At 30.7% G+C, this 23,150-nt stretch overlaps 1 protein-coding gene across 1 annotated transcript in view; it reads left to right on the top strand.

The window, feature by feature from the left end:
• LOC117229396 (sodium/potassium-transporting ATPase subunit beta-2) overlaps positions 1-23,150 on the top strand; it is a 36,885-nt gene that overhangs the window by 8,391 nt on the left and 5,344 nt on the right. Inside the window, exons 2-4 of the mRNA XM_033485826.2 lie at positions 19,863-20,003; positions 20,772-20,891; positions 22,888-23,069. Of these exons, the coding sequence (XP_033341717.1) occupies positions 19,863-20,003; positions 20,772-20,891; positions 22,888-23,069 (443 nt within the window). The remainder of the gene's footprint in view (positions 1-19,862; positions 20,004-20,771; positions 20,892-22,887; positions 23,070-23,150) is intronic.

The following is a 23,150-nucleotide window of genomic DNA, read 5'->3' on the forward strand; positions in this document are numbered from 1 at the left end:
TATCACCTGTTGATAGGTTTCATTGAGAAAACGTACAACACTGTAAAACGGTATATGTAAAAAGCATAGGAAATTATTATCTAAGTATATACATATAATATTCATATTATCTTACTCTCGTTTTTTTATGTAGACAAACATGTGTATTGAATATGTCAGATCCTGTGTCTCGACGAAGTATATTAATCTTTGATAATATATACATAATCATATGAGCTGATGTATAAATACTATAGTTATGAATAAATAATAAAAAATAGAAATAATAAACTTATCGTGTCAAATAAAAGTAAATAATAGTTTTAGATATGAAATCATAAGTGGGAAAAGAATTCATGTTTTTTTTTATATTCTGCGAAAATAATTTAATATTTCTAGAAAGTCGATGTTGAAATATTATATTGTAACAAAGATAATTGACAAAGTAATTAGATTAATAGAATTAGAGAATTCTTTTGATTATCATCTTTAAAAACCTACTTGTTTCATTATTGATAAGACTTCCATTTGTAATTTTTATTTGCATCTAGATATTAAACAATAGAAAACACATGAAAAATTATAATAAAATCATTGAACTTATCTATGTACATAAAGAATTGAACTTGTATTAATGATAGTAGCAGTGATCTCTATATTTCTTACTTGTATTTTTTATCCACTTAGATCACCAGATCCGAAATGTTCAAATTATGCTCATAATAAAATATTACATTTCTTAAGTACTCTGTATTTTTGGAAATAAGCTTACTCGAAAATTGAACCTCGTGGATGATTTTCTTTCGAACAAGAAATCATTATAAGCATTTTCCCACAGCACTGTTTGGTTAGAAAACGCTTTAACAAAAATATTTTGAAGAAAGCATTAATTTATAATGCATTCATTCTCGTATCGACTTCTATTACCTATATAATACAACATTTGCTTTTGAGATAAAGCAACAGTTTTATTTATCCTTCGACCAATTTCGTTTAAATTCGCTTCTTTGCTTTCAAATTGTTTTGTAATATTTCTTAATCATAAAGCTGTGTCAATTTTATTTTCAGCTACTTCAATCACATAATCGGCATTCGACGAATTCCGTTTTATCAGTGAGGAATAACATCGTAAGCTTGTTATTTCAAAACTGGTCTCCTCAACCTTTCTCGCCATTGTAGCGATATTCATGCGTTTCAATTATTTGCTGAGTGACAGTGAAGTGAGACTTGAGAAAATCAGAGTAGGCTAAATGAGTTTTATTTCTGGATCCGTTATATCCACTGTATTACCAATCTTGACTCAACATAAACGTAGATATACTAATTATAATTATAATTTATAATACTTATATATAATACTTTATAATATTTATAATACTATAATTTATTCGCAGATCTTTTACGATATGACCATAGACTTGTAAAATAATTTTGGTATACCCTGTATACTTAATTTATTTTAAATGATCTACAAGCGTCGATTCATAGGTCTACATCATTTTTTTCGGTTTATGTCTATAAACATGAATTGATAATCTTATATTATCTTGTTGAAAGGTTTGTTATGAAACGTTTGCAAGATAATTAAGAAAATACAATATAAAGCATTGTCGTAATTCAATAAATTCGGGCGAATAAAGTTCCAAGAGGTATCATACAGACAATCAGCTTTTATTCTGTTGGCATAGCAACAAATCGAAACAGACCCTCCGGGGGTGTTGGTCGTAGGGCAACAACCCTATTAATTAGCTGCGTTCGGTGGAGTATCCAGCCAGGAAAAACATTAGTTCGTTAATTTCTGATGAATTTAATTAAGAAGCACAAGTAGAGAGTATATACTCTCTAATCAATCAAATATGTTTCAAGGCACATAAAAATTCTCATATTTTTATCCCCCCTATCAGTGTTGATTAAAATAAAAAAATACAGTAGAAGAAATGTCTACTTTTTATATTATTTGTATCACTTTATGTTATACTTACATTATATTACTGCCATTTAGATTATATGACTTGATATATATATATATATATATATATATATATATATATATATATATATATATATAAATTATATAAAAAGATCATAATTAAATAAAAATTATTTATTTATTTCGTTTAATATTAAATAATCTTATACAAGTGAGAGTCAATTTGAATAGAGTTTATAAAATTGAGAAATAAACATTTATTTGTAACAGGAACTGGTATTTTTATAAATATTATGTTATAAATATTGAGTATTGTTTAATAAATAGTACTGTAACAATATTAAATAATTAATATTTCTAAATAAAGTGCAATTGGTGTGTCAATTTTACTGTAGTGTCTTTACATTTGAAACATTCGGGTAAAAAAGAGTTAATGCAATTTAGCTTTTCACGAAACTCAAAATACGTTATACTTGTAAATAAACAATTCACTTGTATAGAAAATATATTAAAGAAGCTATTGCTCTGCAGTTATATGCTTGGTTTTCTCGAAGTAATTGTTAATGATGAACCTAGGAACTTGAATGTAAAAGTTAATTATGCCTGTTTTCAGAATTGAATAACGTATTTCAATTGTTACACTCCGTCACTCTGCATGACATAGTTATTATTAAATTATGTACGTATAGTTTCTAATTCAACACGACTCCAGTTTTTTAAAATATTTTTATCTTTAATTAGATACAAATTTTGTAACGACTATTTATTATGCTATATTATTACTATGCAATCCGTAAGTAACTCCTGTTCCTTGCAATAGGTGAAGAATATTTTGCATAAAAATCGCTAGTCTAATAATTACTTTCGTTAATATGCACGATTTCTTGTACTTTTTAAATTTACATGTACGTAGGATATATATATATATAACAGGGCAACATAAATTAAGTACAGCGGCATAATTGCTCTAATCGTTTCTGAAGGTCCACGTTGAGCTTTCACTCGTCAGTACATGTGTGCAAATTTTTCAAGCTCATTGTAAAGAATAGAGATTGTGTATTGATATTGCTGAATTTTTCTTATGCCTTCACAATTTTATATTTCAGCTACTTATTTTTGTCATAAATGCGTAAAATCCGTAGTTCAGAGATTATTTTTTGCTATATAACATAATAGAATAAAATGCTAGCTAACATAATAGAATATTCTAGGTACACATGATATCGAATATATATTGTAGAAAAAAGTGACCAGGTCAAAAATAACTGTTATGTCAAAGATTCAATAGTAAAAATCATCATCATCATCATCATCTTTATTCACATCTTTATTCATGGAATTTTAAAGAGAATTTAAAACAATGCAATGATCAGAAAAAAATGATCTTCTAGGTATTACAGTTACTAATTAATGGTTATAAATTATTGCGAACATTTTCGGTCACCGATAACGATCATAGGTAACGGAAATTGTTTATGGTTACGAATAACTATTGTATAGGCAACGAAAATTATTTTTGCTTACGGATGATAAGAATGTCAATTCGTTACAGATAACCATTATAATTATTGAAAACAGTTTTTGATCATGAGTAACCATTACGGATAACCAAAATTATATGTTCATTACAAATAACCATTATCGACAATCAGAATTTGATTTTGCTTCCTTTGCTTGTTTTTCGCTTATTTTGTTTGAATGTTTTTAAATGTACACTCTAGCAATGGTAATAAGAAAACATGGTATTAGTTACCGATGTCAATTATTGGTAATCAAAATAAAATTCTGTTCGTCAATAAACGTTATTCGTAACCAATACAAAAGAGAATTAACATTCTCGTCATCGATAATTGTTATTTGTAACAAAAATAAATTTTTTCATTTATAATGGTTATTTGTAACCAAAAACTAATTCCGTAATTTATAATAGTTATTAGTAACCACAGAAATTTTTTAGACATTTTATAATCATTAGTTAGTAACTAAAATCATTTTAAGAAAAAATTTAATGGTTACACTTTAATTTTATTCTTATTTTGGTTGCAGCAGTTATGGTCTTTCTAATGAATTAAATATCTTAAAATGTTCAGGGCTCTGAAAACAGTTAAATAAACCATGTTAGAAGTGTCATAATAGATATTTGTATTGCGGGGGTACATAGAAGACTTAGAAAATCTGAAACTGACAGTCAGAATTGCTAGCTTACGGTCTCCTTCACTTAATTGGCTCAGAAGCCTAACATCGCGATACTCTTTCTTGCAAATTGAATTCGCTGTCAAAGCAGGCACCATGAGTTATCCTTGATTTGCAATTAACCTTGACATGACAGTAGGATCGATGCTACCTGATAGTACAACATGATGGTTTCAGTCATCATTTTTGTTATAGTATAGGGTAGTTAATATACATATACCACAGAAGCTTTAACACTTCAACAGCAGGCAAAGTGAAATTTGCGTTCTAATTAATTTGTAAAATTTAGCAAAAAAGAACCAAATTAAACAAATGTTTTCCTTTTTTTGGTTTCCTTTTTATATCTTATTCAATCCAATTCTTAGAACGTGTTTCATACCGAAAAATCAAAAATTCGCCCGCGGTTAGAGGGTTAAAAGAAATTCTATATATTTCTTTTCTATATACAGGATGGTCCGGTAAACATTAGTAAATGTTAGTAAAAATTAGTAAGTTTTTCCAATAACTTGGTTAAATATCACTGGACTATCCTATATGTACATACATACATAGTATACAATATAGTTTCGCTCGACACGAGTTTCGTTCTATCGCTCTCCCTCTCACGAGGTGTCGGTAACAATAAAAGCGAGCCGCGAGGCTCGAAGAAATCAACTGCGTACTACTCTCGACACTTTAGAATTCGGTCCCGGCGACAAATAAGGAGATTTTACTGTATATTGTAATGTAATTGAAAATCAATAGATTAATAAATCTCGGGTGCAGTTTCACAGGAACAAGAATTAGGTCGACGTCGAGTAAGTAGTAAATGTTAAGTGTGTTTATACATGTGTGTTTCTTATCTTGTATAGAGACTAATGAATAAAACTGTAGGAACTTATGTTTTAAGTTTTCATTAATTTTAATTTGTTTGTTTATTGAAAAATTATACAAATCTCGTGATCGATCTTGATAATTTAATTACAGTTTTTGTGCGATTATTTGTGCAAAGTAAGAGCTACATATAACACCTTGGTGGTAATACCTTGGTAATACCTTAGTAATACCTTGGTAATACCTTGGTAATACTATGGTAATACTTTTCATATGTAGGTCACCGTCACCATTGTCATCCTTATAAGGCAGCGGTAACAATTGTCACTGTATTTTCATCTTGAAAACAAGACTTTACGTTATCAACTTAATAAATTGACGCTTACAAAACGTCGAATTGTAATTGATACAGTCGATCTAGACCTGGGCTCGGAATTAATCAGCACGCAACATGAGGATTGTGGGGGCCACATCTTCTGTGTTCCATCGCACATCTTGCACCTCGATGATCGTATAGATGCTACACACACACATATATAAAGCAACAGGCACACGCGCCTGAGGTGCACCGTGCCGAAAGTGGCGATCATGTTAATTCTGAGCACTCATCTAGACAAATAAAAGTTTCGCACGCATTATAATACTATCGTATCGATGTTACTTTCCTGTATCAGGCAAATTATTGAATTTTTAATCAAACTATTTCATATTAACGTACGAAAAGTTACAATATAGATAAATACAAGTGAGAGTAATCAAATTTTAATAGTAAACTCAAACAGAGCTTAATTAATGAATACAACATTTTTACCGATGGTATTTTGTTGGTCTATTCATGTGACAAGTGTACATTCGTTCTCAGTTCTTGCTCTGTCTTGCGTTCTAGGAAACAAAAGGTTTCTTCTTGGAGCGTAAACAAGTTATATAGATAGATTACTCAACCTTTCGGTTTCATCCTCCTTTTCACAGTGTCATCTCACGATTCTGTTTTAGATTTTGATTGATATTGTTCCTTATTGGTTGATTAAACACGTTACACGTTAAAAACATTTTTTATGCGGGTAATTTAAATTGTTGCAATTTTTGATTCATATAAAATTTTAAAGAAATTTTTGGAAAATAGTTATCTGTTGTCATTTAAAAGTAATATTCATGTAAACGTTACTTGTTTCGTATTTCAATGAATATATTAAATTTACGTTACGTATTTCGCGTTTAGCATGGTACGAGGTCTATTGTTCTCGTAGATATGATAAAACTAGTGTCTTTCATCTGGTGAAGTTAAAAAATACCATTTTGAAGTTCTGTAATCAAATTGTTCACGTCAATTATGCTGGATATTTAAGGATTTAACACTAAACTTTGCTAGTAAATTCTAGAAATTTCTAATTCTTTATCCGAAATATGAAATTAATTATTTTTTTCTAAAGAATTAATGTTCCGCGTTTTGTGAAAAGCGACAATAGAGGAACTGACAGCAATGCAGACTTCAGCGAGTGAGTAAATTGTGTTGAATGAAGACACTGATTTGTTCAAGAGCGACAGAATTAAATGGACACTTGTGTAACGTGATAGGTAGAACAAAAAAGTGTACACGAACGTCAAGTGCGGATCGGTTTCCCAAACATAGGTTTTCAAAAGCACAATCGGTTTAAACTACGCTAAAACCAGCGCTTTGAAACTAGAGAATTTTTAGAAAAATATCAATGTAAATATTAAATTTGATAAGATAATGTACTCTCGTGTTTGAAAATAATTATTTAGGTGAATTTTTGTTATACTACATATTAACTGCTACTGGTTTACTGGATATAAAATTCCATAAGAAAAATATGTACATGCATCCTAATATTTAGAAAGTAAAAGGTAAAAAACAATATTGATTGTTTTTTGTTACACAATATGTTTTGTTATACATTGTTACACAATTTATTATCAGCGACTGTGTTCACACAATAAATATATTTATCCTAATATTTTTGAAAGTAGAAGAGACCACAATATTGATATTACATTGTGACAGAATTTATTAGCTGCGGTTGTGTTTACATAACAAAAAGCCATTTTTGTTCAGAGTGGTAGCACTATTTGTGATTCCATTTTTATCGAAGCATTTTCTTTTCTGGTTTAAGAGTTTTCAGCCAAAAATAAAGTCATTTTTGACCCCTGCTCACCATACGCTCGTCTAATTTTACTCCAAGTGACTTCTTCCTGTTTCGAAAACATAAAAGCTCGTTAAATCAGTTTTGTTCGTTCTATGCTTGCTGTATTTGTCACCTCAAGTTTTACTTTGATGCCATATAATATCAGTGTTGTTTCTAGCATTGCGAGGATAATAAATAAAATTTCAGTCATCACGATGATGGTTGTTCGAGGGAAAACGTTTACTCAACCTTCTTTTGTAATTTTATACTTGGCTGTGCTTCGCGCGTTTACAAATGAGAATTATTACCTCTTAACATAGATAATAATTAGGTGCAAGAGTAGTCACTATAAGTATACAAAAGTATTCATGGATACTTATTACACGTCAGTAACTAGTCGAGATTACAGAAATTATATCCGGGTCTAATTTATTACCACATGCAATTAGGAAGTCGGGATTTTTAAAAATTCATCACTGTAGGTTACTGCAAACCTCTTGAACATAACTCTCATTAAGGTTTTTTTTTAATTGAAGAAATGTCAAGTAGAAACGTTAAGCGAGATTCTTTACATTTCTGCCAGAAGAATTGTAAAAATGGAGACTTAGAATGTTAGCTTCAGAAACTGCAGAGATATGACAATTAGAAAATCAAGCATGATTTTATTGAATGCATTCAAAATTAGATGCAAAATGTTTCTAGGACTAATCGAAACGCTCTGTCATGGCATATGATATAAAAGACTATTTAAACTAAAAACCAAGTAACAATTATTTCGGAGATTTCATTTAATACGTCAAGAATCACTTGATATCTTCAACTTTCTACGCAAAACCGCAATTAGTTTTATATTAATGTAATATTTGTTTAAATCAATAGAATTTGTAAGCTCCAAAAGGTGTATTCCCTATATTAAACGTTAACTTTACTTAGTTTATTTTGAATAAACTGCGGATGTTTATGCATATATGGTATACACGAATTTATAAAATGCCAGGAAACTTGCCAATTATTGAAAAATAATAGCATTTTTATTTCAGTTTTGTAAAATAAATAATACGATTTTTTCAAAATAACGCAATCTAAATATGGAAAATGCAATTGGGATACTGCACTCGTATACAATCTTTAAATGTAGATACTGCAAATGCTAACGAAATTCAGTTTACACAACTTTGTTATGTCAAAAATTGTTCAAAGATAAACAAAGAATCGTATCATTCATACATGACTAATACACGTTAACGGTTGTAGAAAAGCCATAAGAGAGTAGTACAAATATAGGTAGGCTTTACTTACCAATGATTAACATGTTCGTTATCGACGTCACACATATGTATTTCATGTGAAGTATATTAAATTAATCTTGATAATTGCTAGCTTATTTCAGTTCGTATTTTTGCACTTAGGTTTCTCGTGTTTTTACAGATACTTAGTCTCTACTATTACACTTCATGTTCACAGTCTTAAATATAAATACAAATATACATATATGCAAAAAGGTGAAACTAAATATATATTTAGCTATATTATTACTATTATATTACTTATATTCTTACTTAATTTTGATCTGTTTGTATTGTTTTCACTTGCTTTCTTTTTTTTATTTCTACCTATATTTTCTTAATAATGTCACCCGTTCGCTTCGATATGTATGCATAGTCCTCACGCGACAAGAGGGCACCTTTGTGTTTACATATTCCCCTCTTATTAGATGCTCCACTACTACAACTAATAAGAGGGGGAATGTAAACACGTTCCTCTTGTCGTGCGAAGATTATAGCGAGTTTATTCTCAATGAAAATATTATCGATATCATTATTTAAAAATGTAACATATAGCATAATATCTAGAAAACAACTTCTCTTTGATAAAATTTTATATACATTTTATAAGAGGATATGATACAATAAATAAAATACAATGAAAAAATAAATGTAAGTATGGTAGCACTATATATTTTTCAAAAATGCCTCTACGGAAATGGTACACTATGTGAATCGCATTACTTCGATTTTATTGCGATTACTTTAGCGTACTTTGATTACTTAAATATGTAATAACGTGAATTCAGCAGTTGACGCGTTAGAAATATTTATGAAAATAAAAATCTGTAAATGCTCCGAATCCTCTCTTTTTCTTCGTGCGTCCGAGGTATGGGAACATTACGAAACGGATTTATTATCATTAGACTGCGGATTTTATGCATTTATGACAAAAATAAGCGAGTGAAATATAAAACAGGAAAAGAATTTAAAGAATTCAAAAATATTTTTAGTTTATTAAAATTATTGAAGGGGGAGTGAAATTTCTGTTTGAAATTTCTTAAAAAGACGCAGAAAATTTTGATTTTGCATAAAGATCTGCAGTTCAGTTATCGTATACACTATTTTGAAAAAAACCAATGAAAAGTATATAACTTGACTGTGGGACCCTGGCAATCGTGCACCTACATCCTCGATCGATTTGGTTGGAATAAATGTAAGAAGAACAAAGAAATGGAGGGAGAGAAAAAGACGGAAGCGTGAAGCGCGGCTAATTCGCGGTGCACATAACGGTTTGCCCAGCTGAATGGCAATTGTTAAACTTCCTTTAGCGCAAACGTGTACAACGAGGTCAATTGACGTTAAATGGAAGCATTACGGCATTATGTAACTTAGGGCCATTCCGAAGGGTACACCCACGCGACCACGTTATAGCTTTCGTGCAACACCAACCCTCAGAAAACGTCCGAAGTTTCACCGTTTTCTTCTCTCATCGTTTAATTGCGCTATACTATTAACACTGGAGCTATTCGGCTGCCAAAATTACTCGTTCTCCACTTTTTTTCTGTAGAAATTACAAAACCAGATTTCTTGGAATCTAATACGAAACGAAGTTATAGATAGCATAATTAGACCGCGGATTTTGTGAACTTATGATAAAAATGAGCAGAAAAATACAAAGACCAATGAAAAGTATGAAAATAATTTAAGCACACTGTTATCCAAAAAGTAACTTGTTGTAATTAATAAAAGAAAAAATAGATTTTTATTTAACACCTATCTGCAATTGAGGCAGAAAATTTTTATTTTACGTAAAGATTCAAAGTCAAATTTGGACAGTTCAAAAGCCAATTGATGTATGTTTACTTTTCTGCAAAAATGAGAGACGCAGTGAAAACACATCTTTATCCCAGGACTAAAGAAAATAAAAAGAATTATAAAAAAAATACAAATTAAAAAATTACATAAAATAATTAAATATTAATATTTTTTTTTAAATGAATTATAATAAAGATTGTGCTTGGCATTAATTGTTATTTTTTTATAGCTAATTTGCAAAAGCACGTTTATAATTTTGTTAATAGGAAAATAGAAAATTTAGATTTTGATTTGTATAGTACTTTTAGCGTTAAGCAGCAGTCGCAAGTTTCCAATTGGAACTGTTTCGAAACGCTATGAGACCTGCAATTTTTGTTTTTGCTTTCTCAGTTGATTCTCGTGGGAGGATCTCGAGTTTGTAGCAGCATATAAGGAACGTCTATGTGTGATACTACTTTATCAAATTTCATAGTATAATTTATATATACATAAAACAAATGAAGAATGTAATTTGGAACGGAAATTGAACTAGGTGAAAACGAATATTATGATAGTTACACATATACGTCAAGATTATGTCAAGGTATTTATTAAACGTAAAAGTGAAATATAAGATCATAAAAAATAGCTATTTGACTATTTTACTCATAAATTGTTCTTCATGTCGAAGCAGAGTACCTCGAATTTAGATACTTAGCGTTGCTTAATTTCGCCTTGTGTGTGCATTCATCTATTTTTTAACGTATTAATTCTAAGATCTTTAAACATGTGAGTAATTTTTGTACCTACTTTATACAAAATACCTCAGTAACGACTTTAGGTACGTAAGTACTACTACTACTATACTACTACTATACTACTCAACAAAATATTAGGAAAAAATTGTTGTTTAATCGACAATAAAGTAAAACAATTTCATTCGAAGCTATAACAAAATAATGAATAAGAAATCGCTTTCTTTATTCAAAACTCAATGAAAAATTACTTGAAAATCCTATAAAATAATTTATTACAAGCAGTGTTCGAGTTTGCAATAAATTGGCAATGTTAATTTGAATTTTGCAAATACAAATAATATTAAACATTTAGTGCAGTGAAACGAGTGAATATATGTACTTGCAAATAGACGGTACAAGCGAATGTGCCGATATCCATAAGATATAACGGATGCAGATAGAAGAAATTTAATATGACGGTTAGCCTTTATAATGCTACTTAGCATCTTTCTTTGCATTTTTGGGAAGTTAATTGCACACCGTTAGGGGAATCCTGAAGAATGTATCGTGTTTTTTATTTCCATTATACGCTGTTAGACCTCCATTATTTGTAGCTAAAAAACACTAACAATCGGGCGGTAGGCTATCAGTAATTACATATATAATACTTTGACTATCTCAAAGACTGATAATTCATTACTGATAATTCATTAAAATTTTTACGTGTTTCGTTAAGGTCTATAAAAACAACTAGGAGTGTCTAAAAAATCCTATTGAAAAGAATTAATAAAATTACAAAATTATATTATTAAATAAAATTATAAATATATAATTGTAATTGTACGGTTATATTTTGGTCGAAAAGGTCCTTTGTTTGTGTGTTCAATATCGAAGCGACTGAGTTGAAATAATAATTTTTTTAATACTTATAATTCTATTACAATAATAACTAGTTTATCATGGTTTTTCTACAAGTGCCACTTAGCAAGTTTGATACGTTTAAATACTATGTATGAACGCAGTTTTCCAATTTGATTAACTATAATATTTAGGCGAGTTGAGTAAAATAAATGTCATTGGAAAAAAATAATATTGATAAAATACTATTGATAAAAAATAAGATAAAAATCCGATTAGAAGTTTCCATTTTCAAGCAAATGTTGATGGATGATTTTATGAATAGCATGTATTCGATTCTCCATTTTATATCAACAATTTTTAATGTTTCTGACCTCCCGCAGCATGCGCGCGAGGTTACAGATATTGTTTTACATTGACAGACGTTAGTAACATAATACAATAGCTAATGCCATGATTCCGCGCGTATCATCTTTCTGTGTGATTTAACAAACGAATCCAAACATTTGCGCAAACGTACAATTTCAGCAGACGCGACAATTACATATAGGCAATTAGTAAAGTTGATTTGGTGCAGATTTAAACGTGCAAATGTTCTTGTAAATGAATCGTGGAGTTCTTAATTTGACACTATTTTTATCGTGGAGATCAAACATAACTTTTTAAAATTCTTTTTCAATACTAATTTTACCAAAGGGGTTGAAAGACATCTTTTAAAAATTTTAATTCAACACCATTTTCGCCACAGGGTAAAAATTCCTTAATCCTTCGTGACTCGGTGTAACTTTGACTTTTGAAGTCATATACCAATTTATCACGTTTCTTAACCTAATTTCAGATTATGCATTATGATGTTCAACTTTTAATTCTCACATCACAGAAAATTCAATCTCTTCAAATATTAAAATTAGATAACCTTTTTTATACGCATATATACATTTTTTACTACAGAGGGCTAAAAGGATTTTCTAAGTTTAATCACTCGTTCTCAATAGACTTTTCAAGCTTTTCTTATAAAGATTATAAAATTAATTTGATAAGAATACAGTGGTGCTCAAAAAATAACTTTTATATTGTTACCGATATCTAAACGCAAACATAATGAAATATCACATTTGTATATTTCTATTATCTATTATTTCTAATATTGGAGTCTACAAAATATCATATTTGTATATTTCTATTTTCTGTTATTTTTTTAATGTAGAAATATACAAATATGATGTTTTCTTAAGCGTTTGTTTAAATATCACTAAAAATGTAAAAGTTACTTTGAGTTTATAATTATTCAGGTACAAAATAAAAAAGATCGGTAAAATCGTATTAATTAACTTCGAATTAAGTAAGAATCGATAGAAATAGGTTTACAGTAGAAAGGTACCGAAGACTAGGGTAAATGTCCCAATTTTCGTACCTGTCCCAATTTCTATGCCCCCGGATTATAAAGCGCATAAAAAATGAAAAGCTTTATATATAAATTGATATCTCTCCCAGAATCTTATATGTTGATAGGTAAACATAAAAAAATATAGATCATCAAATTGTGTGTAAAACTTTTCTTTTTCTATACGTTTTAAATCCGGGGGCATGGAAATTGGAACAGGCACAGAAACTAAGACATGTACCCTATGCAAAAGATTCGTCGATCGTATCTTTTCGCCTAATTCTTTCTTCCATTCTCAAAATATTATTAAGTTACCGTATAAATTGTATCAAGGTCCTGGAGGGTTGAATGTCGACAGTAAATCGCAATGATTTTGACGAGTGGTCGACGTTCGGCACTATGAAGGAATTAATCAGCGCGTAGTGGCACGCCGCATAATATAGGTTAATTGCATTAATCGTTGGTTCAATTCAAAGGAAGATCAAAGCGTCTGGTCAAGTGGAGCAATTCAATTACGTACCGATTCAATGTCTCGCAAGGTCGCTCGCCGGATTCTATTCTTTGCTGTAACGGTCTCTCGCGCATTGCTTTTGTAATCAGAATTTTAGCCTGCTGTATACGCAGAAGGTTTACGACAAATCCAATTTTATCCTAATGACAGATGCGTATGGTCCTTACCACGTTTCACGGTTTCTTTTCCAAAACGATTCACACCGATTGTTTTCAATCATTTCTTGTAAAAGCGCGATCCGAAGCCAAAATTAGCGCGCGATAAAAAAATATATACCTAACACATTTGAAATGATTGTTTCTCTCATTTTGTTTCATGGTACATTGATAAGATCAATGTGTTTTACATAATACGTGCAGGACGCATAACATAACCCGATCGCCTTGAAACAAATCTAACAATAGGATAGATGTGTGAAAAATATTATATGTATACAAAGAATACGTGATTTCGAAGAATATTTTAGATCATTTTTTAAAATCTATATTTAGTACGTAATAACTTCGTGTTCGTGAATTATTTTATTTTTTTTTAATTTTACTCCAATTCTATCCGTAACTCCATTTCAACATTGTCGCTGAAAAAGTTATTATTATGTAATAAAAGTATCATTTCTTGACTACTTGATAACAATATCTACTTATAAGTTTGAATAGTTTATTGGAAAATCTAAGTGTATATGAGTACGAGAGTACTGCAATATGAAATGTAAGTAACTGCCAGCACGGTTTTGCTTACTGCGATTACCTGCGAATCTTTCGCCTGACAAACTGAACCCCGGAATTTTTATGTTAGATCTTTTAAAAACTTTCCACTATTTTGCGTTTATACCTACGTTTATACGTTTCGTATGCTCTCTAACAAGAACACTCGCTTCAGTGAGTCGAATAAGATGGAGACAAGAGGCAGTGATAAGTTATTCTTATTGGATCATTATGAATCACAAATTGTTGGTGTTAAGTTGCCAAGTAACGGACAAGTTTTGCGTGTGTTGTTCTACAATATGCGAACAGTCAATTTAAATTTACGTGACAGTTCGATGTTAGTAATTAAAGAAGTGGACATTTTCTGGTAAACGGCGAGAATTTCAGTAAAACAAAAATCGGATTATGTAACTAAAGTGGAGAATGTTTATAATAAATGACGAACGCTCTACAAAACCGCGAATCGCCGAAATGATCTACAAAAAAGGCGAGAACAGGAATTTATAAATTCATTAGATGGTTTATTTGACATCGCACATGCGAATGCCTTAGAAATAATTTCTGAAGACGAAGATAAGATATACCACCGGCAACAAAGGCAAAAAGAACGAGTCCGTTCGATGGGATCTAGTGATCACAATTTAGCAAACAAAGAAAAAAGACATGTAGAGTGGAAGAAACAAGAGAAGATGCGATTGCAACGGGCTCAGACATCATCGACTAATGGTAATATTTTGAAATTATTTCTAATGCTCTCATATATGTATATTTAGTTTTGGTACAATTAGAATCATCGTCTAGTAATGAAGCGATGGAAGTTCCGTTAGGACTGACGGAGTTTCAGGTATCTGACGATGAGGACACCGAGGCATAAGACTGCGACATACCTGGGCCGAGTAACCCAAAGAAAAGACGAGGAAAGCAGATGGTTATTAACCCAAAATTGGTAGCTGCTTTAGATTCTTGTAGAATAAGCAGCCGTGATGCAGTTCGAATCGTTATAACGGCGGCAGAAGGTTTAGGCCATGACCTAACTGATTTAATAATAAATAAAACATCCATTTGAAGATGTTGACATAATTATCGTTTGGTGCGTGCAGTACAGTTGCAAGAGATGCTCGGAAAACTTAATCCTACAAGATTACGCTATACTTGTATCAGATATAAGTCAGAAAAATATAGAACGATTACTGATAGTTATGAGTTGCGGGGAAATGAAAAAATTATTAGGTATTCCAGTCATGCCATCGGGTACTGGTTCCGACCAAGCGTCAGCGAGAATTTATCAACTGAAATAGAAGCCCTTTGTTTTGATACGATTGCAATCAACACCGGAAGAATACACGGAGCTTGCGTTCTATTGGAACAAAAGTTGGAAGGAGAATTACTGTATTTGCCATGTTACCACCACATTTATGACTTAATTTTACGTGCTGCATTTGAAATTAAAATGAAGAAGTCGACGGGCCCAGATACACCACTTTTTAAAAAATTTCAAAATTCGTGGAGTTCAACAGATAAAAACAATTATAAGCCCGGTATAGAAGATGAATTCGTGCGACAAAATGTAATAGATGTCGACAAAAAGATTGAAACGGCACTACAGAATCTACAACAAACCCAACCGAGGGATGATTACAAGGAGCTCATAGAATTAATGATAATTTTTCTAGTTGAAACTCCTCCTAAAGGCATTAAATTTAGAATGCCTGGAGCTTTCCATCATGCGAGGTGGATGGCTAAGGCCATATATTGTATAAAAATCTATATATTCAGGGATGAATTTCACTTAAGTAGTGAGGAAAATTTAGGGCTTTTTTTTCAATTTGTATTTTTTAAATAAACGTATAAATACTTGCTTGGATACGCGCAACTGTGCCTGCGATAGCTCCTCGGTTAGACTTAGAATTAGTAAGTAATCCATTGGGTTGGCAACTAAGAAATTGCCGATTTGTTCAATGAAATAAAAAATTTTTTTTTACTTGGAATGAAGTTTAATCTGTAATGTATTTTCCATTTTGTTCGATGACCTTTTGCCATCTCTTTGACGACTTGAAAATTCCACGCTCGTAGAAAGTCTGATTCTTTTCGGCCAAAAACCGAGTTAAGTGAGATTTTACAGCGTCATCATCATTAAAAGTTTTACCACGAAGGGAGTTGTCCAGGGATGGAAATAAGTGGTAATCCGATGGCGCGAGATCAGGGCTATATGGTGGGTGTAACATCAATTCCCAACCAATATCCATCAATTTTTGCCCAGTGGACAAAGACGTGTGCGGCCTAGCATTGTCCTGCTGGAAAATGACACCTTTACGATTGACCAATTCTGGTCGCTTTTCCTTGACCGCTGCATTCAATTTGTTTAGTTGCTAACATTCACGGATAATAAAAAATAACATAATAATAATAATAATAATAATAATAATAATAATAATAATAATAATTTTATAATATAACATTTACGGATATCATAAAAATGGGAGTGAGAGACATCTATAACTGAAATCGGCAATTACTTAGTTGCCAACCCAATATATAAATATGAACAGATTTTGCAATTGATTTTCGAACACATTTCTTTAGAAATTAAGAAAAAGATAGTTGAAGCACTCAGCACAAAAAACGAACAGAATTATAAAAAATTGGTTATCCATATCAAAGACATCGAACAATACATAACTATTAGTATAGGTAATTTTGTTTGTACACGAACATTGAAATTTTTCTCAAGATTCTATATAAATATAGATTTTATGTCTTAGGGCCCAGCATTGTGGGAAACAGTTGAAAATTATATTGTGGCAACATATTATTGTTAATAAATTACTTTTTCTGTTACAATTATAGATATTAGTCTAAAGTGACATTTAGTAGTCAAATAACGTGCTAAAATCTATATTTTTCCCATTTTTAATGGAATTTAATTTTTTTGCATAAACAAAACCCCCCGATGTGACACGTCTTATCGTTACATATTATACATTATGGATTTTTTAATTATTCATCTGCTTTGTAATATACATGAAACTCGGACGTGAACAGACATTAATTTCTACATTTTCTGATCGAAGAATCTTTCAGTAGATATGAATTTTTCGTCTTATTTTTTCTAAAATAATCTATAAAATTAGGAATTTTCATGAAGGTATACGAATGTACTGTCTGTTTCGTATAATTGTGCAAAAGATATTGTATAGTTCGAAAATTTAACTCGAAAGTGTATCATAGCATATTTGAATGACATACATGATCGATTACTTTCAATAAAAAAAATATAATTTACATGTTGCAATTTGCGCATGAAGGATTTTACTATTTCCATGCTCGCCACTGCACATAAATTGAAAGAGGAAATAATAGTATAATATTTATACGTCGCGTGCATGCTACATCCTTCCTTTGTAAGTTCATGACCCGTAAAACAATGAAGGCGACAATTACAATTGTCAATTGAACTTGCTAGTTGCAAATTTTCTGTAATTAGCATTACTGATTGGTTATAAGCAACAGGCACTATTCTGAGAGACACGATATCTTATATTGGACGACGTTCAACTAATAGACTAAGTCTCACGATTGAAATATTGATGAATTGATTATTCGGTGGGGAAAGAATGTAAAGAAGAATCATAGTGTCGTTTGAAAATATTTTCTCAGTGATAATAGTATTTCCCCAAGGAGATATGGTTCAAGTCTACCAACAACCAGCTTTATTATATATTAAATGAACAATGAAATATACTTGATAGTGTTTCAAACAAGATTTATTTGCATAGAAGACGCAAACATTTATTTAATATTATTAGATTTATTTTTTTGAACGGTTATATGTGAGATTTTCAATAAAACAAGTTAACGCTATCAAATAATTTATAACATGGATTCGCGCGCGCGCGCGCGCGAGATATACTAGTGAACAAACTATTTTTAGCGATATTTAATATTTTGACAATAGATAATCACACATAACAAATAGATAATATTTTATATAGAATATTAGATATTTAGAAATATCTAATATTAGATATTTTCTTTAATTATTATCACATAATTGCGGTAAATCCCTGTATATTTTTTTACAAATATACATATAGGGCAGTACTTTATCAAGTGTTGCTACATTTGATTGCGCGACTTTTGAAGTTTGTCTTAAAATTTTAGTAATAATTGCTAATAAACTAGTACAATTATTTCTATTTAAATTGTAAAACACATTGTGTACCTGATTTTATTTCTGAAAAGTATTATTGTTCTGACGAAGAAAATTAAAAATAAGTGTTTCAATTTAGCATAATAGGTCTGATAACAGTGAAATCACATATATATATATATATGACATAGTTTGTCAAAATAATAATATTTCTGTAATTTTGAGTATTCTGCGTGAATATTTGAAAATACTAAGTAACAGATTATGTTTTGTAATATAATTGAATCCTCAAATATATGGATACTTAATATTATTTTTAATATAGCTACATATTTTGTGCGGCCAAATATGAATTTTCTTTAATGATTATAGGGTAAATGACGCTTAGGACCATTTACTTTTAAATAATGTTCATTATGCTTAATGAAACAGATCTTAGTACGAATTAATTGTCACGAACGTTTGTTAATTAATGATTTTCCTGCACTGAAATCAATAAAAATGACATTTGTATTGTATAACTTCATTAACATTGTTATTTCCAGTGCATTGCTACCTTCTTTGTAATTGTTTAATACAATCCCTATACAAAATTTGTAATCTCTCGAAAAATATATGTTTATTTTATTTTGTTTTAGCTTTAAATCTCTTTTTCTACCTTTTTGAAATTGGTATATCTAAATTACACGATGTCATATTCATCTCTTGCACAAACACGTTTCTTAGATCATTGATCAGTTAATAGTTGGATTTTTAAATTATCGTCCTGAACAATATATGGACAGTATGGTACATGGCATAATAATTATATTTTACGTACTTTTTATTGTTTTAACTATGGAAATTTATGTTTAACGAATGGGCAATGCTTTCCGATATACTTAACCCTCGCAGTACCGGCGGTTGGGCGTTCACGCGCACGCGCGCAAAGTCCCAGGATTGGGTCCAAATCGATCTTATATATACAAACATTTTGAACTATAATTTTGTTGTTATTATCATTATTATTATAGTAGTAGTAGTAGTAGTAGTAGTAGTAGTAGTAGTAGTAGTAGTAGTAGTAGTAGTAATACTATTATTACTATTACCGTACGTTTTTTTTAAATTTCTAAGAAGAGTTGTATTAATCATATAATCGAACAATACAAGATTATAAAGTATTCGTTATCGCACTAACATAAACAAATGACAGACGGCATCAAGCGTCAAGCGGTGAAGGCAGGCCCTCAAGCTCTGGGTTCGCAAAGACCCGGACTTGCTACGGCGAGAGAATTAATAATTATAATACGAGAATTATACAGAGTACGAATACGAATATCTTTATTTAAAGTGATAGGAATCATTCTGTTCCTGTTATACTATTTTAGAGAGTATAACGATGATCTTTTTCTTTACAGGTAAAATAGGATTGTTCTACTTGATATTCTACGGAGTGTTGGCTGGGTTGGTTGCAATTTGCTTCTGGGGATTCTTCCAAACGTTAGATCCGAGGATACCGAGGTGGCAGCTGGAACGTTCGATAATTGGAACAAATCCAGGTAAAAATTTTCAAATAAATTCCGTCTTGTTCTCTAATCAAAATTATTAATATTCAAATGATCAAATTAATAATAAAATTAGTAATATCGATTAATATTTTGCGTTGCCATCAAAGTAGATTGCTGTAAATAATTCTGTGCCTTCTAATGAACGCGACAGTTTCGTCGATTTATTTTCGCGATTAACCGTGAAGTCCCGATTTCGCAAAATATATTAAATAATTAGAGTAATGTAGCCGCAGGCGCCTAATATTTCTTATTAAAATGAAAAATTTGATACTTGCACTTCTGTTATAGATCGACACACGTAATCTATTTCATATTTAAATCTCATACTATAAAAAGCACGTTTCTAAACAAAGACAAGGTAAAAGTTACCTTAGAAAAATTACGGTTCTTTTTATGTAACACGTGACATGTTGCTCCATTGTGCCAGAGTAAGATGACTACGGTTATATGACTGTAAATAATGCACGATTAACGTGCAGTCATTATATTTTAACCCTCGAACGGTAGAACTTTCTGATGAAATACAACTGGGTATACTTGCGATCATTTATCTTCTTATTTATCAATTTTTTCAACATATGCTTTATGTTATTCTTTCTAGATATGTTGGTTTTTCTATAGGCTTTATCGAAACATGTGAAAATTGAAATTAGTTGTCAGAAACTTGACATTCAGATATCAATTTTTCCAGTCGGACGAATTCTGACTCCGCTGTTCGAACATAAATAATGTATCCTAATACAACACAAACGTTTACAGGTTTAGGATTTAGACCGACACCGCCACTGGAGAACGTCGAGAGTACATTGATATGGTATAGGGGAACAGACAGTCAGAATTACAAATACTGGGTCGATTCGTTGCAATCTTTCCTAAAAGGTAATTATTTACAGAGTAAAACTATACACATTTTATTGCTGAATTTGTATCGAATATTCATTTCGAGTGACACGGAAAATTTATGATTGTGTCACTTGAAGTTAATAAGGCATAATACTAAATGAAGACAATTGAACAGTTTAACTCTCCAGAGACAGACTTTTTGGCAAAAATATAACTCTGAGCATGTGTAGAATTATTTATAATCTTATTCATTAATTTTTCTTAACATGTCTCTTAAAGTACTTCTTCTAGACATTAACGAAACATGTGAAAATTTAGATGAAATGTCAGAAACTAGATAGCCAAGTAACAGTTTTTATAGTTTGGATCAAAACTGACCCGAGCCTGTGTCTTACATATATGTATACTACTTAACACATATACTACGTACAATATACCACTTAACCCATTGTCTGGCAAATATTAACTCCAAAAAAAATCGTAGAAAATCAACATAATTTAGTTAACGAAGCTAAAATTGGAAAATGAAAATTAATCATAGCGATTGCTATTTCGATTCTTTTGCATTCGAAAAATCCTAATGTTTAGTTTATTTTTAATATAATACGATCAGAATTGATATCTAAGCCAGGCCAATAAAATAATGTCAATGTTGTTGTGACCAATGTGGCAGACAATGTGTTAATCTAATGCATAATTTAATGTATATTTACATTTGATAGGAAGTAAACTGCGGCGAACAGTTAGTTAAAAAGTTATTGCACATTTCTCTCTTAAAAATTGTTTCACTGTACAATCTATTCGCTTAGGCACTGCGCCAACTTGTAGAATTCAGTCATTTGGTATTTGTGCTGCAGATAGCAATCTAACTTCAATTAATTATGTTTGCCTCTTTATCCATATTTGTAGTTATTTTATGATTAAGAGGAACATGTTGCAAAAACATCTCGAACGAAACGTTTACCAAATCTCGAGAATGCCTTGTGTGTAATTTTAGATTTACACTTTTGTAGACTTCGTTTATTCGACGCCAAACATAAGTCTTTGTTTGCATCATATTGTTTCATTATCTTATTTTGAAACGTCAAAGTCATTACGAACCTTGTTTAACAGTCACCAATGGGAAATAGCATTAGCGTGATAATAAACAAATGATACAAAAATTTACCAAATGTCAAATTAGACAAAGTACATTGAAAATAAAAAAAGAGAGGATACAATTTTACTCAATGTTTGCTGATTCACTTTTCTGACGTTAATCGACAGAATATTTGAAGTAAATTAGACAGCTTACTCACAGACTAATTTTCGAGATGTTAATCGCTATGCAATAACTGAGTACGCCTAATTTCTCAACAATTTTATTTGTATTTCCTGCTCGGGAATAATGATTCTTCTAAATCTTATGTTTACGAACTGATATACATTTGCTTACATTCCTCAATTTATCAGGCCGTAGCAACGAAGACAGTATCAGCAAAGTTACTTCGTGTTAGTGATGACAGATCAATTTTAACAAATTGTCTGTCTTTCTATGTTATAAATAAATATTATTAATGCTTTCAATCAGTTCGTACTTCAGGAGAGAAGGAAACGTAACCTTGTCCTTGTAAACAGTTTCTATATTATATTTAAGTAGAACATTTTAAATCGTAAAAATGTTTCATATTTCAGCAATTCGCAGATATTTATTATACTGAAATATATATTGACAATGACGACAGCAATTTAGACTAATTTTTTTATACAGTATGATAGTACGTGAAATGGTTAATGGTCTGTTATAATATTGATCGATTCTTTCTTTTCTTTTCTTTTCCAATAAAAATTTTTGAGCTTTCGAACTTTCATCGACCACGCTGTTTCATTTGATGATGCAAACGAGTTAATTTATTCGTCCTAAATAAAGTTAGACTATGCTATGTAATACCTAATGTCCGATTGTAAGTGAAACTGATCGGCATTGTAATTATTTATTGTACAGTTACTTTTCTATTACTAAAGTAATATAATAAATATAATAACTTTTTAGATTACATAACACCGGGGTCGGTGCCTGGTCTTGGTGCAAACATTAACAAATGTGACTACAATCAACCTCCACCTCCCGGCAAGGTTTGCGACGTCGACGTTAAAAACTGGCAACCGTGTACTAAAGAGAATAATTACAACTATCACAAATCCGCTCCATGCATTTTCCTCAAGCTCAACAAGGTAGCTATTATTTTTTATTTTATCAACATCACCCAGTTACCTTTAGAGAGGACAGGAGTGATCACTATAGTGGCCACCTAC

The sequence above is a fragment of the Megalopta genalis genome, chromosome 1, assembly GCF_051020955.1.
Source record: "Megalopta genalis isolate 19385.01 chromosome 1, iyMegGena1_principal, whole genome shotgun sequence".
NCBI lineage: Eukaryota > Metazoa > Arthropoda > Insecta > Hymenoptera > Halictidae > Megalopta > Megalopta genalis.